Source organism: Scyliorhinus torazame, chromosome 7 (genome assembly GCF_047496885.1).
Source record: "Scyliorhinus torazame isolate Kashiwa2021f chromosome 7, sScyTor2.1, whole genome shotgun sequence".
Lineage (NCBI taxonomy): Eukaryota > Metazoa > Chordata > Chondrichthyes > Carcharhiniformes > Scyliorhinidae > Scyliorhinus > Scyliorhinus torazame.
In genome coordinates, this window is record NC_092713.1 from 133,761,133 (window position 1) to 133,774,934 (window position 13,802).

Consider the following 13,802-nt stretch of genomic DNA (forward strand, 5'->3'; position numbering starts at 1 on the left):
TATTATGTTTTAGTATTGTAAGTGAGTTAGTGTTAAAAATAAACCTATTATGAAATAATTCAGAGCAATGTATACCTAAGAGCAATTATTTTTAGTGCTTTGTAGGTCCCAGGATACACATAATTTCTTGTGGAGGAAAATCCAGCATTACAGCTTCTCAAAGATGTTGGGACACAGTTCAGGGTTGTAATTTCTGGTAAGATAAATGAATTATTGCTGCTCACTGCATCATGCTTGTCTGACTATTGACTTTGGCTGTTAATCGTCACCACTGCCGGTTTACTGCAGTGGCTGTCATTGGCCAGCTGTTTGGCACCCGTCCATTGAACACATCATATAAAAAGCCTGTCGCTGTGGAGAGCTGCAACAGAATCCAAAGACATTGCCATAGAACCGACGCTCGTCAACGGAGACAGATTAATAGCAACATGTGCAAAGGACTAGCCGCACTGCCTGCTACTTGCCTAAGAAGGTATGTCTTTATCTATCTGGAGTCCAGCTCTCTTTTTATGCTTATATTTCCAGTGATGTTCTCTTAACATTTAGTTTAACCAAGTGCGGCTTGAAAAATTGTAACATCTGTGTATTTTATGAGCTTTGTATGACCAGTCGAGCGGGTTTCAAATGAAAAAGGAATGGGAACATTTGTAGCAACCAGTTTGAAAGATTGGGTGAATTGCCGAGCTCTCATTGATGTGAGAAAAGAGTAGAGAGGGGGGAATGAAGTTGAGACCTGCACAGATACCTGGTTAATAGCTGCTTTATGTTCTGTGTAAAAATGACAATTTTAAAAGGTAAGGATTTCAGATCAAAAAGGTTTTAGTTCTCACCATGTGTATATTGATAGCTGTTACTGCTCTAAATTCCTCCAAGCTCTGTTCATGTATGATAACATTGCACAGTGTATTTTTTGATAGACCTTTTATTCGACTCGTGACTGTTATGACTTGCTTAGTTTCATGAATGCGACAAAGGCTTGAATTTAATGGATGAAAATAATTGATGTGAAAGAATTATTTTTGCACCGACATGGTTGGTGTTGTCATGTCTTAATAGCTTGGCATTTGCAACAATAAAAGACCAGAATATGGCATTTTAAAAAAACAGCGTTTCCCTTGGAATAGTTTTTTTCCTGTCTGTAGTTAAAGCTACATCTGTCTGATACAGTCACTCCTCCCGACAACAGCCTTTTATTATAAAGTGGTGTGTCACATTATTTTTTTAAAAACAAACTGAGATCTGGAAACAAGTCTTTATACAGAACAATGTAATATTTATTTGTTACACATTATAAATATTACATTGTTCTGTATAAAGACTTGTATCATGTATTCTGTGGGTTTATTGAAATGTCTTATCACCGAGTTCATGGAGTTTACTTGATGTTTGTCAGGTTTCAGAGATATTGGTAATTTTTGCATAATGGACACCTGCCGCTTATCCTAATCACATTTGTATCGATTCCACACAGCGCAAAGGACATGAAGCATCGTCTTGGCTTCTTATTGCCAAAAGCAGAAATATTGAGCGATCACAACTCGGCATTCATCAAGAAGGACAAAACATCTCACAGGTAATTGTCTCGCTGAAACCAACTCACATAGTAGTTTTGTGCTGTTCCTTACCTACTGACAGAATACCCCTCAGATACATATAGTTACATTTTCTTATGTGCTGCCTGCTGCAGCGGTATATAGAGACACCTTAATCCATTCATAACAAGGTAGCCCTTTTCAAAAGCACTGCTGATTTTAAATATCATACTGTGACAACCTTGCCCTTACTCCTGTTCATTTAAAACAATACTATATGGGCCACTATCACCAATTATTCAACAAATATAAAGAATTTTATTTACTACCTTAAGTCATCCTGCATTAATCCAGCCTGTTTTGACCAGGAACTCCTGTTGAGTTTCGACCATATTAATGGTTGAAGCAGTTACAGTGAGGAGGATGCATGTAGTTTTCGTATAGTACTGTGACAGGTTGGAGAGTTTTCATTTCTTCCCCCTGGAATTTCCAGTGATGTGGAGCTAAACTGAGCACACCAGGAGATCTGGAAAAGTCCACTGCAAAGCCATAAGGATGAGCCTCCTCCCCCCCCCCCCCCCACCCCCACCAATGCATCATCTCTGTTCTCCCTCCTCTCTGCAAGGCATGTACTTATGCTGGGATATGGTTGCAATGACCTGAGGTGCTTACCTAACCAGTCTATCATTGCCTGAGGCTTCGTCAACTCGGGTGAAAGGAGGGGGAGCAGCGATTTAGCCACCGAGCAACATCTTTCCAGTTGTTGATTATTCCCATTCCTTTGCTATTCTTTGATGTCATCAACAATGACACAGATAGCCATTGGTGATACAGTGGCCTATAATGAGATGATGGGTCTAGATCTTAACTTTGTGACTGTGAATAGGGTTTGAGTGAGTTCAAATTCCACCTGCAGTGACAAGCTTTAACTACTGCGATCAGACTGGACACTAACTCAACAAGTTTTGTTGGAGAATTACTTATGTTCCGAATCTTGTCCTTGCTGGAACATCAATTGAATAATTCATTTCATTGTAATTTTCTACATTCTATAAAGTATATCTATTTCTGTGCATCAGATTAATGATAAAATGCAGGAATGGCACATTTGTAGAATTTTCTCTGCAGATTTAAGGGATAGATAAATACATGATAATTCCTGTTCAACATTCCCAAGCAAATCATATTTAAGCTATGGGTTTGCATTTATTTTACACAGCCACTTCACCAGCAATGGTCAGTTGGATGCAACCCTTTGGGATAGTCCATAGTGTGAATAGGTATTCCCAGATCTCCTGGTGTGTTCTAATTGATCTATTCTTTCTCCTTCTCTGATTAGACTCCGCAATGAAGAGATTAAGAAATGGGGCGAATCTTTACTACAACTAATATCACATAAACGTAAGTAGTTTTTTAAGAATCACATTTGCTTCAATATTCATCAATATGTAGTTTTAGAGAACTTGCTTCAAAACCAAGTCCTGACAAATGGAAGCAGCTGGGAGATTCATCTCAATAAATTGATGTTTGTGCCATTAGGTTCTGAATCATTGTCAGCAAAGTCCTTAATAACCTGTGATTAGTCCAGTAATTAATTTCCGATGGTTAACATCGCACTATACAAACCTTTTCAGAAATCAACAGTCTTTGTGAGAAGCCATTATTTATTCTCAAAAAGCTTCTCGCTAGTAATTATCCAAAGTCTCAATGGCATGTAGTTATTAAAAAAATAATGATCATATGTCTCCATTTAAAATTTATATTCAACCTTTACAAAAAATATTCAAACCATTCAGAATGAGTGGTAATAAAAATGATCCAGTTTCCCCCCTTGGTTTTCAACGTTAGAGTTCAAAATTAATTGTCCTTTTTATGTGGCCTCTAGTGCTGTCCACTGAGGTTATTAATGTATATCACTGCCATTATTGAGGTACCCCACTGGGTTCTTTAATAAGGGGCTATCAAGGTAAGGGACTGAAGTTATTAGGGTATTCCACTGAGATTAATACAGTAATTCACTGGATTTAATGATGTACTGAGGCGGTTATTGAGGTACATCCACCTTACTCACGGAAGGTGGTTTCTTGATGTGGCTAAGAGGTTGTCAATCTGTGAATCCTTACGATACACCTATGGCATGTGGCACAATGGTTAGCACTGCTGCCCCACAGGTCCTGGGTTCAATTCCACCCTTGCGTGAGTGTCAGTGTGGAGTTTGCACTTTCTCCCCGTGTCTGTGTGGGATTCTTCCTACAATCCAAAGATGTACAGGTTAGGAGACAGGGAGGGAGTGTGGGCCTAGCTAGGGTGCTCTTTCAGAAGGTCGGTGCTGACCTGATGGGCCATAAGACCTCCTTCTGCACTGTAGGAATTCTTTCAAGAGATTCCTGGTCAGCCAAAGCCATGTTTTTAATTCTTTCTTTGAATGTGGACGTCGGCTAGCAAGGCCAACATTTGTTACCCATCCCTAATCGCCCTATTGCTAATTGCCCTTGAACTGGGTGGCCATTTTAGAGGGTAGGTAAAAGTCAACCACATTGCTGTGGGTCTGGGGTCGCATGTAGGCCAGACCATAGGTAAAGATGGCAGGTTTCCTTCCCTAAAGGTCATTAGCAAACTGTTATTTTTAAAACAGCAAACAATGATAGTTTCATGCTCACTATTGCAGAGAAAAGCTTTCAATTCCAGATTTATTGAATTTAATAATTGGATTCAAACTAGCTGCTGTGGAGGAATTAGAACCTGTATTCCCAGGATATTAGCCCAGCCTCTGGATTAGTAACCTGGTTAAGGGCAGCTTAAGGGCGCCGAGGTCCCAGGTTCGAGCCCGGCTCTGGGTCACTGTCCATGTGGAGTTTGCACATTCTCCCCGTGTTTGCGTGGATTTAGCCTCCACAACCCAAAATATGGGCAGGGTAGGTGGATTGGTCACGGTAAATTGCCCCTTAATCAAAACAAAAAGTAATCTGGCGATATTGTCACAAGCCATCATCGCCCCAATAACTCAATAATCTCTCCATATTAAAAGGTTCCACATGTAAATTCTAGCTAAAGACTTAATGACAAAGGATCCCACTTGCTTTGAGAGGTAGCTGGAGAGAGAAAATGATCTGACTAGAGTTCTCAAAATACTCTGCAGGATTTGAATCAAAATGGTTTCTGAGAAACCCGGCCTGCATTCAGAAACAGGACAAGCGTACATTATTGTATTTTCCAGTGTAACTGTTTGTTGAGACAAAAAAACTACATTAATCCACAGTATATGCTTGTAATAAGTGAGGTCAATTTATACCAACATAGAGGGTGAAGTTCAAAAAAACCTTGAAAAAAAAGAAATCAATTACTCAAATCTGCACCTAGATGTTCAAGGGGCTGGTTTAGCACAGGGCTAAAGAGCTAGCTTTTGAAGCAGACCAAGGCAGGCCAGCAGCATGGTTCAATTCCCGTACCAGCCTCCCTGAACAGGCGCCGGAATGTGGTGACTAGGGGCTTTTCACAGTAACTTCATTTAAAGCCTACTTGTGACAATAAGCAAATTTCATTTCATTTATTTAGGTATGAATTTAAATTTATTTTTATTATCAGTTAATCTGGCACTGGGTTTATCATCAAGTTAACAACTTAATTCCAGAAAGGAAAGAACTCTGACAGGAAGAGCATGCTTAAAAGTGCTGTCAATAAAGGAAAAGATTTTCTCCATTCCTCCCTGAATGGAAGTGGGTAGGCTGAATTTTCTCACTCACTGGAGATGGGCTGGAGCTGGGATGGCCAGCAGTGTGGTATCCTCCTGCTGCCAAGCCGCACTGCTGGTGGTGCACAATTGAGCCATTTAATGACCTGATTAAGGACCGCTCCGTAGCCCTGGCCATTTTGCGCATATCAGGTGCATCCACCACCATATGAGGAATCTGTCACTTAAACCCTGGCAGCCTCACGGTTGTTTTGTGGGTTTGGCCCTCCCTAATGGATACTCACTGTCCCACAGAAGGGTCCCTGGCTGCATTGGTTACCCTGGGCCTACATGACAATGATGAACCACAACATGACAGTCTCCACACCCTAGCCCCGGCTTCCTCAAAGGAAATGACACATCTTTGAGAGTGTGTTGGCATTGAGGTACACACTCTCCCCTGTGATGCAGTCCCAGCAATGACCATTGCCAGCACTGGCACTGATCAGGTTGCTTGAGATGCTGGCTCTCTGATTGGGCTGGCGGTTCTCGGAGGCTGGCCGTTGTCCTCAACTGGAATACAGCCCCAGTGGAGGCCTGATTATTGGACATCGGTGCCCTTATGCCTCATCTCCCACTGAAGCATATTCAGCTCCAGCTTTGTGACTCAGCAGCTGGAGTTTTAGCTCCTTCACAAAATTCAGTCCCGTAAATGGGATCTTCTCCCACCGGTTTATATGCCTGACCCAAGTAGCCACATAAAAGCAGCACTTATCCTTGGGGCACACCATTGCCTCAAGCTAGTCAGCAGCTTGAATCGGGCATGTGCATTTTGCCAGAGGTCTCTGGATAGTGGTAAATTTGGCCTCTGCTTTCTAATTTGGAGACCCTGGGACCAAGTTTTGTGAACCCAATACTGTCTGAGCTGAGATTGGTAAAGGCACAATAACCTAGCCAGGAGGCTTCCCCTGCTGTTAACTTGCTCACTCGATGCATCTCTCCACTGAGCCCCTGGTTGGTATTTAAGAGGCCCTGTTGTTCCAGTGGGAAGACTCTTCTGGGTTTTCTCTTCTCTAGATGTAAAAAAAAAAATTTGTCAAATGCTTTATCTTTATGTGGTAATACCAGGTATTGCAGTACCAGAGAGGTGGATGCCCATTGGCTAGACCTAGGGGTCTACCATTGGCTAAAGCTCATAGCCCCGCCCTGAGAGGCGGGGTATAAGAACCCATGCCGTCCCAGCAGCCTTCACTTTCTGTATCGAAGCTGCTGGGTGCAGTTCTAGCTGATTAAAGCCGATTAGTATGACTCTCCTTGTCTCACGAGTAATTGATTGTGCATCAATTTAAAAGACAGTGTCCCTTTAAGGCAAACGCATGCTGATGACCATTTTTTCTCAGAGTCAGGGATGTAAAATCTGGGTCATGTCATTTAAAAAAAATGTTATCTGGACTTTCCCATTGTACAACATTAGTTCATCTGCTGACAAGTTTCAGCTGTGACTTCAAAGCGAAGCCTCAGCCCTCCCTTCCCTCACTGACTGAAAGAGGTGGGATGCATGTTTCATTTGGCAATCCCAAGTTCAGTCACCAGAGAGCCCCACACAATCCCTGTGCCAATGAAAGACCTTCCCATGCTCCAGACTTGATATACGTGTAAGCAGTCAGCTCTGGAGGCTGAGAGGCAGGGCGCTTGTTTGTGTTGTCAGCTGTCTGATCGTCAAGGGCCATGTGGCAGAAGCTACATTACATCTGGGTAACTGGCCTCCTGGGAATTTAATGTCAGTCACAGAACAGCCAGCTTTAATTCCCAACAATCTATTCAGAGGCATGGTCACGGAGGGTCACTTACTGCTCATTACTTCTTGGACAGAACTTACAAACTGATGTTACGTTCATGTGTCCAGCGCATCATGAGTTATTTGAGTGCAAATGAGTGCCAAGCCCTGATGTGCTTTCATGTTAGTTCTGCAGCCCTCAACTCAAGACTGCCCTTAATCATCCAGAACAACTGAAGCCACAAGCGAACGTGAATAAAGGCACGTTCCAGCAGGCTGTCTTTTTTTTAAAGAGAGCCAAGTTTAACATTGCTGTATTTTTTTCTATTTCTGCTTCAAATCTTCCTTGTACAGTGGAGGAGATTGCATGCTAGCAGTAAATAGATGGATTCAGTGACCTTTTTGTTTGATAGGGAGACAGTAGGTTATGTGCGAAGAATGAGAAGTACCATTTCACTATGGTTTGTGGTCCTTCCTCACCAAAGACATGAGACAAACAATGTTGCTAGCTTTAGTTGTTGCTTTGTACAATGGGCTACTAATGAAAATCTGGCACCCTAGTTCCTCAAATGCATTTACTGATTGATTGGAACAAACAAGTTTGAAACCGACATGTTGGGGTAGATTTTGACTTTGTGCGATAGTATCAGAGGGCAAGTAGCAAATGTGTTTCTTCACCTCACACTTGAAGGTGGAAATTACTGTGGTAGTTGGTATCACTATCAAATTGTCCTCTCTCTGCTCTCTCAACTGAAGTGTTACCCCATTTAACATAATTGAGTTTACACTTCGGTCAAAATAAAGCATTATTTGATGCAAGTTCATCAAGCATTTATGCAATAAGACTGCCATCTGTAATCTCTACCCTCTACTTGTCCACTAACAGCTGGTAAATTGTCTTATTTCTGCAACTTATGAGGCATCTCATTTTCTTTTCCTCCCTCAGATGGCCTGGTTGCATTCTCTGAATTTCTCCAGTCCGAGTACAGTGAGGAAAATATCAGGTTCTGGCTAGCATGCGAGGAGTACAGAAAATGCAAGTCACCTGCAAAACTGGCCTCCAAGGCAAAGAAGATTTTCAATGAATACATCACAGTTGAGGCTCCCAGAGAAGTAAGTCTGCAATCATTTTTGTTGGCTAAAAATCTCAAGGCAGATGGTGACCAAGGGAGTTGATCAGTTATGAACAAATTGAATGACAGAGCTGACTCAAGGGATGGAATAGCCCACTCTTGTCCTTGATAGTTACTTGTTTCTGGAAAACATGTAGCCCAATCCTTCCAATTAATTATGCCTCGGCCCTCTTCTCCATTGTGGAGGTGAGATCCAATATTTCCCCTCCCCAATATGTGTTTTAGAATGAAGAAGGATTTATACAGCACCATAAATCCTCAGGAAGTTCCAAAGCATTTCACAACTAATTAATCACTGTTGGAGTGAAGTTGCTGTTGCAATAGAGGCAAATGCAGCAGCCTTTTTGCACACAGCAAGGCTCCACAAACAGGAAATGTGGTAAGTAACCAGATAACTTGTTTTGGTGACGTTGGTTGAGGGAAGGATTTTGGCAAGGATACCAGGGAGAACTTCATCAAATAGTGTTCCGGGATCCTTCACATCCATCTAAAAAGATGGAGCCTCAATTTAACTTTGCATCCAAAAGTACCTCTCTCAACAATGCATCATTCCCTCAATATTGCACTGGAGTGTCAACCTGGGTTATAAACTCAAATCATGGCGTGGATCTCGAGCATTTTAACACAAGATGAGGAAGATTATTTTTTCCTTTAATTTTTTGGTGAGGCACGTTGACTAATTTTCTATTTAAAAAAAAAACTACCTCTAATCTGCCTCAGAAATGTGACTTAACCCAGTTTCAGAAGAACAATTCTCAACATCGGGTGAGCTTTTCTGGCCTCCCTGAGATGTGTTTTTCGGCGGCAGGTGGTGGGCCCACCACTGTCAATGGGATTTCGCATTGAATCCACCCCATGCCAGTTTTTCCATCACTTATGCCAGACATTTGTATGGGCTGTAGGAATAAGATTGTTAGTTTAGCGTCGAGTTGCATGCGGTCTTGTGTTGTGTATCTGTGTCCAGCAAGGATTGGTCACAGGGCAAACAAGAGACAGATGGTGAGGCATTCACAAAGTGAACCATTTTATTCAACTTTCGAGATTAGTTTCAAATGCAGGTTGAGGAGGTAACAGGACATTGTGCCACACAGTATTATTCATCCCCCAAAAATGCCAGCCAATAATCTACCATTAAAATAATGTTATAGCTATATTTAAAGATGATTGAATGGCCACTGCTGTTTGTAGCTTTTATTGTCCATGATTTTTATTGTTTGATGATAATTATTCTGAAAAAAAGTGCAAAGATAACTTTGCAATTATAATAGAGCACAGTGACAACTTGCCGGTAAAAATGTCCCCTTTTGCCTCTCAGTTCTAAGTAACAAAGTAGAATTAGTGTTGTGGTATTGACAGATTTTGCCTATTGCACTTTCAGGTGAACTTGGAACCTCAGGTCAGAGAAAAGACCAGAGAGAATATCCTTGAACCAACTTCCGCTTGCTTTGACGAGGCACAGAGCAAGATCCAAACCTTGATGGAGAGAGACTCTTACCCCAGGTTCCTCAAGTCAAAGGTCTACTTGGATCTACTGAACCAAACTCAAGCAAGAAGTTAACAAAAGGGCAAAGCACAAAGGCCTTTGACGTCGGACCCACAGCGCTCACATACTTAGTGTAGCAGGAATATCAACACAAAGTTGTTGATTTCATGATAATAATGTCAGAATACTTATTAGGTCATGTTTAAAGGAAAGGTCCAAACTCTAATTGTTGCAGATAGTTATTGCAAATAAATTTGACCAAAAGAGCACTTTAATCCCCCCAGAATGCACTGGAATTAGGCAGAGCAGAGTGTTGTCATGGATATCAGGACATATGAACAAGTTAGCTTTCTCAATAAAACACATGATGGTTTTTACACATGTTTTATTTTCCAGTAGGAAAACTATTTATTTATCATATGTATTCACTGACATACAACCTATACTGCTATGCCCACCCTCTTTGTTCTTTCTCTTTTATATTCTATGTGGTGCTTTTAAACAAACTATTGTGTTGTACCTTAAGGAGTCTGGATCATTCCTTTACTTCTACTGTAGAACAGATTGAATAAGTAATGAAATGCATAGGTTAGTTGCATTCCAAGCAGTGCCATATTGAAAGACCAAAGACAGCAGGTTCATGGAGATACCACCCACCTTCAAGTCTTGCACCATCTCATCTTGGATATATGATTCATTCATGATCCCCCCCGCCCCCCCCAGTACTGAACAGCACTATATGAGCATCTTTGATACGTGAACTGCAAATGTCCAACAAGAAGGCTCACCAATCTCTCAAATGTTAAAAAAAAATGCAGGCAAATAATTGTTTCGTAGATATATTCATCATTAAAACATTGAATTGTACACATTATAGCATAACAGCTGACCACATTGATTGATTCTTTCTCAGTTGAAAGACATTGATAAAATTCTTTGAGAAATGCAACACAACACGATCCAGAAATCGTTCCATATTATTTTACATACAACCTACTTAAACCCATTTTCATTGTTTTGAAATGTGTTTATACCACAGTGTAAGATTCTTCAGCTTGCCATAAATGTGTGGCGACAGAACATGTTTAAAGGAAAGGTCCAAACTCTAATTGTTGCAGATAGTTATTGCAAATATATTTTACCAAAAGAGCACTTTAATCCCCTCAGAATTAGGCAGAGCAGAGTGTTGTCATGGATATCAGAACAATCTTTCTTGTTCTGTGTGTTTGTCAAGAATATACTTGTGTATGCTGAAGTCAAATGCGGAGTGTAATGTTATCGGAGAATAATTTATTGACATTATGATCAATGTGAAAGTTTAATTTTTTTATATGCATAAATTTCAGCATTGTTGAATCCTAAGTATATCTGAATTATTGTGACTGGCTGCAATGTGATGTACTTATGGGAACTAAATACTGACAGAACTCTTTTTAAGTTTAATTTCAGATGTAGAGTTATTGTAAGAACCACTATTGTTCCTATATATTTATTGCCTAAATTATAGTGTGGACTGGAGATTTCTTTTTGTTTTGAATACACAAATAAATTATGTTTCATACTGACCTACTTGTTGAATCATTGTTATCTTAACTGACAAATCAAATCCCTGGCATGTGGAACAATGACTTGTCTTAACCCGAGTTATAATTTTATTCCAAACTTGCTCCTCTCTTGCTGAAAGTGGTGACATAGAACATCGAATCTACAGTGCAGAAGGAGGCTACTTGGCCCATCGTGTCTGCACCGACCCACTTAAGCCCTCCTTTCCACCATATCCCCGTAACCCAATAATCTCTCCTAACCTTTTTGGATACTAAGGGCAATTTATCATGGTCAATTCACCTAACCTGCACGTCTTTGGACTGTGGGAGGAAACTGGAGCACCCAGAGAAAACCCACGCAGACACGGGGAGAAAGTGCAGACTCCGCACAGACAATGACCCAGTGGGGTATCGAACCTGGGACCCTGGCGCTGTGAAGCCACAGTGCTATCCACTTGTGCTACCGTGCTGCCCATTTGTTGGCATGATTCACTGAGCGTGAGGAAAGATGGGAGACAAACAAAGAGAAAGATGATAAGGGAAAGGGAATGAAACCCAGAAGAGTGAAGGGGATAGAGAGACAGATAAAGAGCGAGTAAGGAAGGCAGAAAGAATAGGGCTGATTTTAACTTAGCCAAAGTGAGGGAGGAGGAAATCTGTCAACAACCCACTGATGATTTGGCCAACTATGCAGTTATGAAGCAGCAATAGCCTCAAGATGACATTGGTACATTTACAGTGCTGTTTGTATTAGTGATGTGGCTGGCACCGTTCTGGATAGGGCACAGAACAGGACATCCCAGACACTCACCAGTTTTCAGTGACAGCTTCTTTTCATAATGCGACAGAGCAAGGATTGATTCAGACCCAACGAGCCACATAAGGTTGTTGAACGTTTTTGCAGTGCTCTCAAATCTCTCTCCTGGCATGTTACAAACACTTTCTGGTGACTCTGCATCCACTTCGCAGCCTAGTAGTTCCAGCGCAAGTCAAGAGTGTAATGGAGTACTGTCCACTTGCCTGGTCAAGTGCAGCTCCAACAACACCCAAGAAGCTCAACACCATCCAGGACAAAGCAGCTCGCTTGTTCAGCACCTCATCCCCTTCATAACCATTCATTCCCTCTTCCACAGGTGGACAATGGCTGCAGTATGTATCAACACTGCAGCAACTTCCAAGACTTCTTCGACAGTACCTACCAAACCCTGATCTCTATATCTAGAAGGACAGGGACCATCTCAAAATGGGGGTCACATGAGTAGAAATCCATAGTAGAAGAGGGCATGCTGCTTTTTTTGACAGAATAGATAGTGTTGTAACCCACATAGGGCCCACGTGAACAGGCCAATTAGGTGTCCTGTGAATCTTGTGGAGTACGAGCTTCACTGCTAAGAGGCAGATCTCCTTCATCAGCGGGAGATGAAACCAGACTATAAAAACCTGGCCCAACTGTGAGCCGGTCACTGGAAGTCCTTTCTGGAACCTGTGTATATAGTATTTCCAAACCTCTATAAATAAACCTTTCATTCCCAATGCTTCCCGTGTGGCTGCTTCTGTGAACTTCAACGCTGGTGGCGAGGATTAAGTAGAGCTGCGGACGATGGCATTTCCGCTGTACCCGGCTGCCTCTCTACAGACTTCTGGAGGTTGATTCACCTGCCGTTGCGATGCCGCACTTTGGGAAGCTGGATGCATTTGATGCAGGTATTGAAGATTGGTCACAATATGTGGAGCGGATGCGCTACTTTATTCGGGCCAGCGCCATTATCAGAAATGAGTGAGAGACCATAATCCTCTTGATTGCCTGTGGGGTATCCACCTTTAGTGTGATTAAAAGTCTACCACCGCCCTGGATTTGAAGTTGTTCACGGATCTGGTAGCACTTGTAGTGAATCATTTCAACCCCAAGCTGTCGGTCATCATCCAGCGCTACCACTTCAATGCAGCCAAACGGACCCCTGGGAAGTCCATAACGGAATTCTTGGTGTGTCTCAGGAAGTTTGCAGAATTCTGCGGATATCGCGTTGCCCTCTTTGAGATGTTGCGGGATAGATTGGGCTGTGGCCTGCTTAATGCGGCATCCCATGAAAGTTGCTCGGCAAGCCTCAGTTGGACCTCAAAAGGGCTGTGGAACTCACCCCATTGTGGGAAAGTACAGAGCAGGGTATACATGAATTGTAAATGATGTAAGTCCTCAGCATTGGATGCACCCCTCTCCGGAGAATGCCACCCCCCACCCCCTAGTTCTCCGCCTTGGGCAGCAGCCTGCCGGAGGTCACGCCGGTGGCCTAGGACCCCGACAACCAGGCAGGTACCCTCGCCCAATCCGGATGAGGAAGACCCCATGCATTGTGGGACACGCGGTCAGTGAGGCCACATGGAGAGGCGACCATGGAAGGTCCATCGGCCCACCTCTCTGCTAAGGCTGGCCACCTGCCCTGGTCCCCCAAATGTTTGTGGGCAAATCTGCAGATGATTGTCTGCAGTTGAATTGCATTTCATCATCCAAAGTCGCCTCCATTAGGGTCATGGTTTGAGGCAATGGTCACCTATTACTAATGGAGTTAGACGCAGATGCCACCATGTCAGTTGTTGGTAGGCCCACTTTTGAGAAACTCCAGATGGGAGTGCAGCTCCTGTACTTACGGGACTCCTTGGCTCAT

General features: G+C 42.4%; 1 protein-coding gene across 1 annotated transcript; it reads left to right on the forward strand.

Moving 5' to 3' along the window:
* The first annotated feature begins 359 nt into the window (after positions 1 to 359).
* On the forward strand, positions 360 to 11,151 carry LOC140426574 (regulator of G-protein signaling 4-like). The gene is made up of 5 exons (XM_072511512.1): positions 360 to 472; positions 1,472 to 1,573; positions 2,872 to 2,933; positions 7,926 to 8,092; positions 9,491 to 11,151. Exons 1-5 carry the CDS (start codon positions 429 to 431, stop codon positions 9,668 to 9,670), a joined length of 555 nt encoding a protein of 184 aa, XP_072367613.1. The 5' UTR covers positions 360 to 428; the 3' UTR covers positions 9,671 to 11,151.
* Positions 11,152 to 13,802: the final 2,651 nt, after the last annotated feature.

Bases quoted from the DNA above. Each gene is read 5' to 3' on its own strand.
- LOC140426574 (XM_072511512.1), top strand. From the start codon at position 429: ATGTGCAAAGGACTAGCCGCACTGCCTGCTACTTGCCTAAGAAG. The intron at 1,574-2,871 runs GTAATTGTCTCG...TTCTCTGATTAG, and splicing joins AAGGACAAAACATCTCACAG to ACTCCGCAATGAAGAGATTA. The intron at 2,934-7,925 runs GTAAGTAGTTTT...TTCCTCCCTCAG, and splicing joins ACAACTAATATCACATAAAC to ATGGCCTGGTTGCATTCTCT.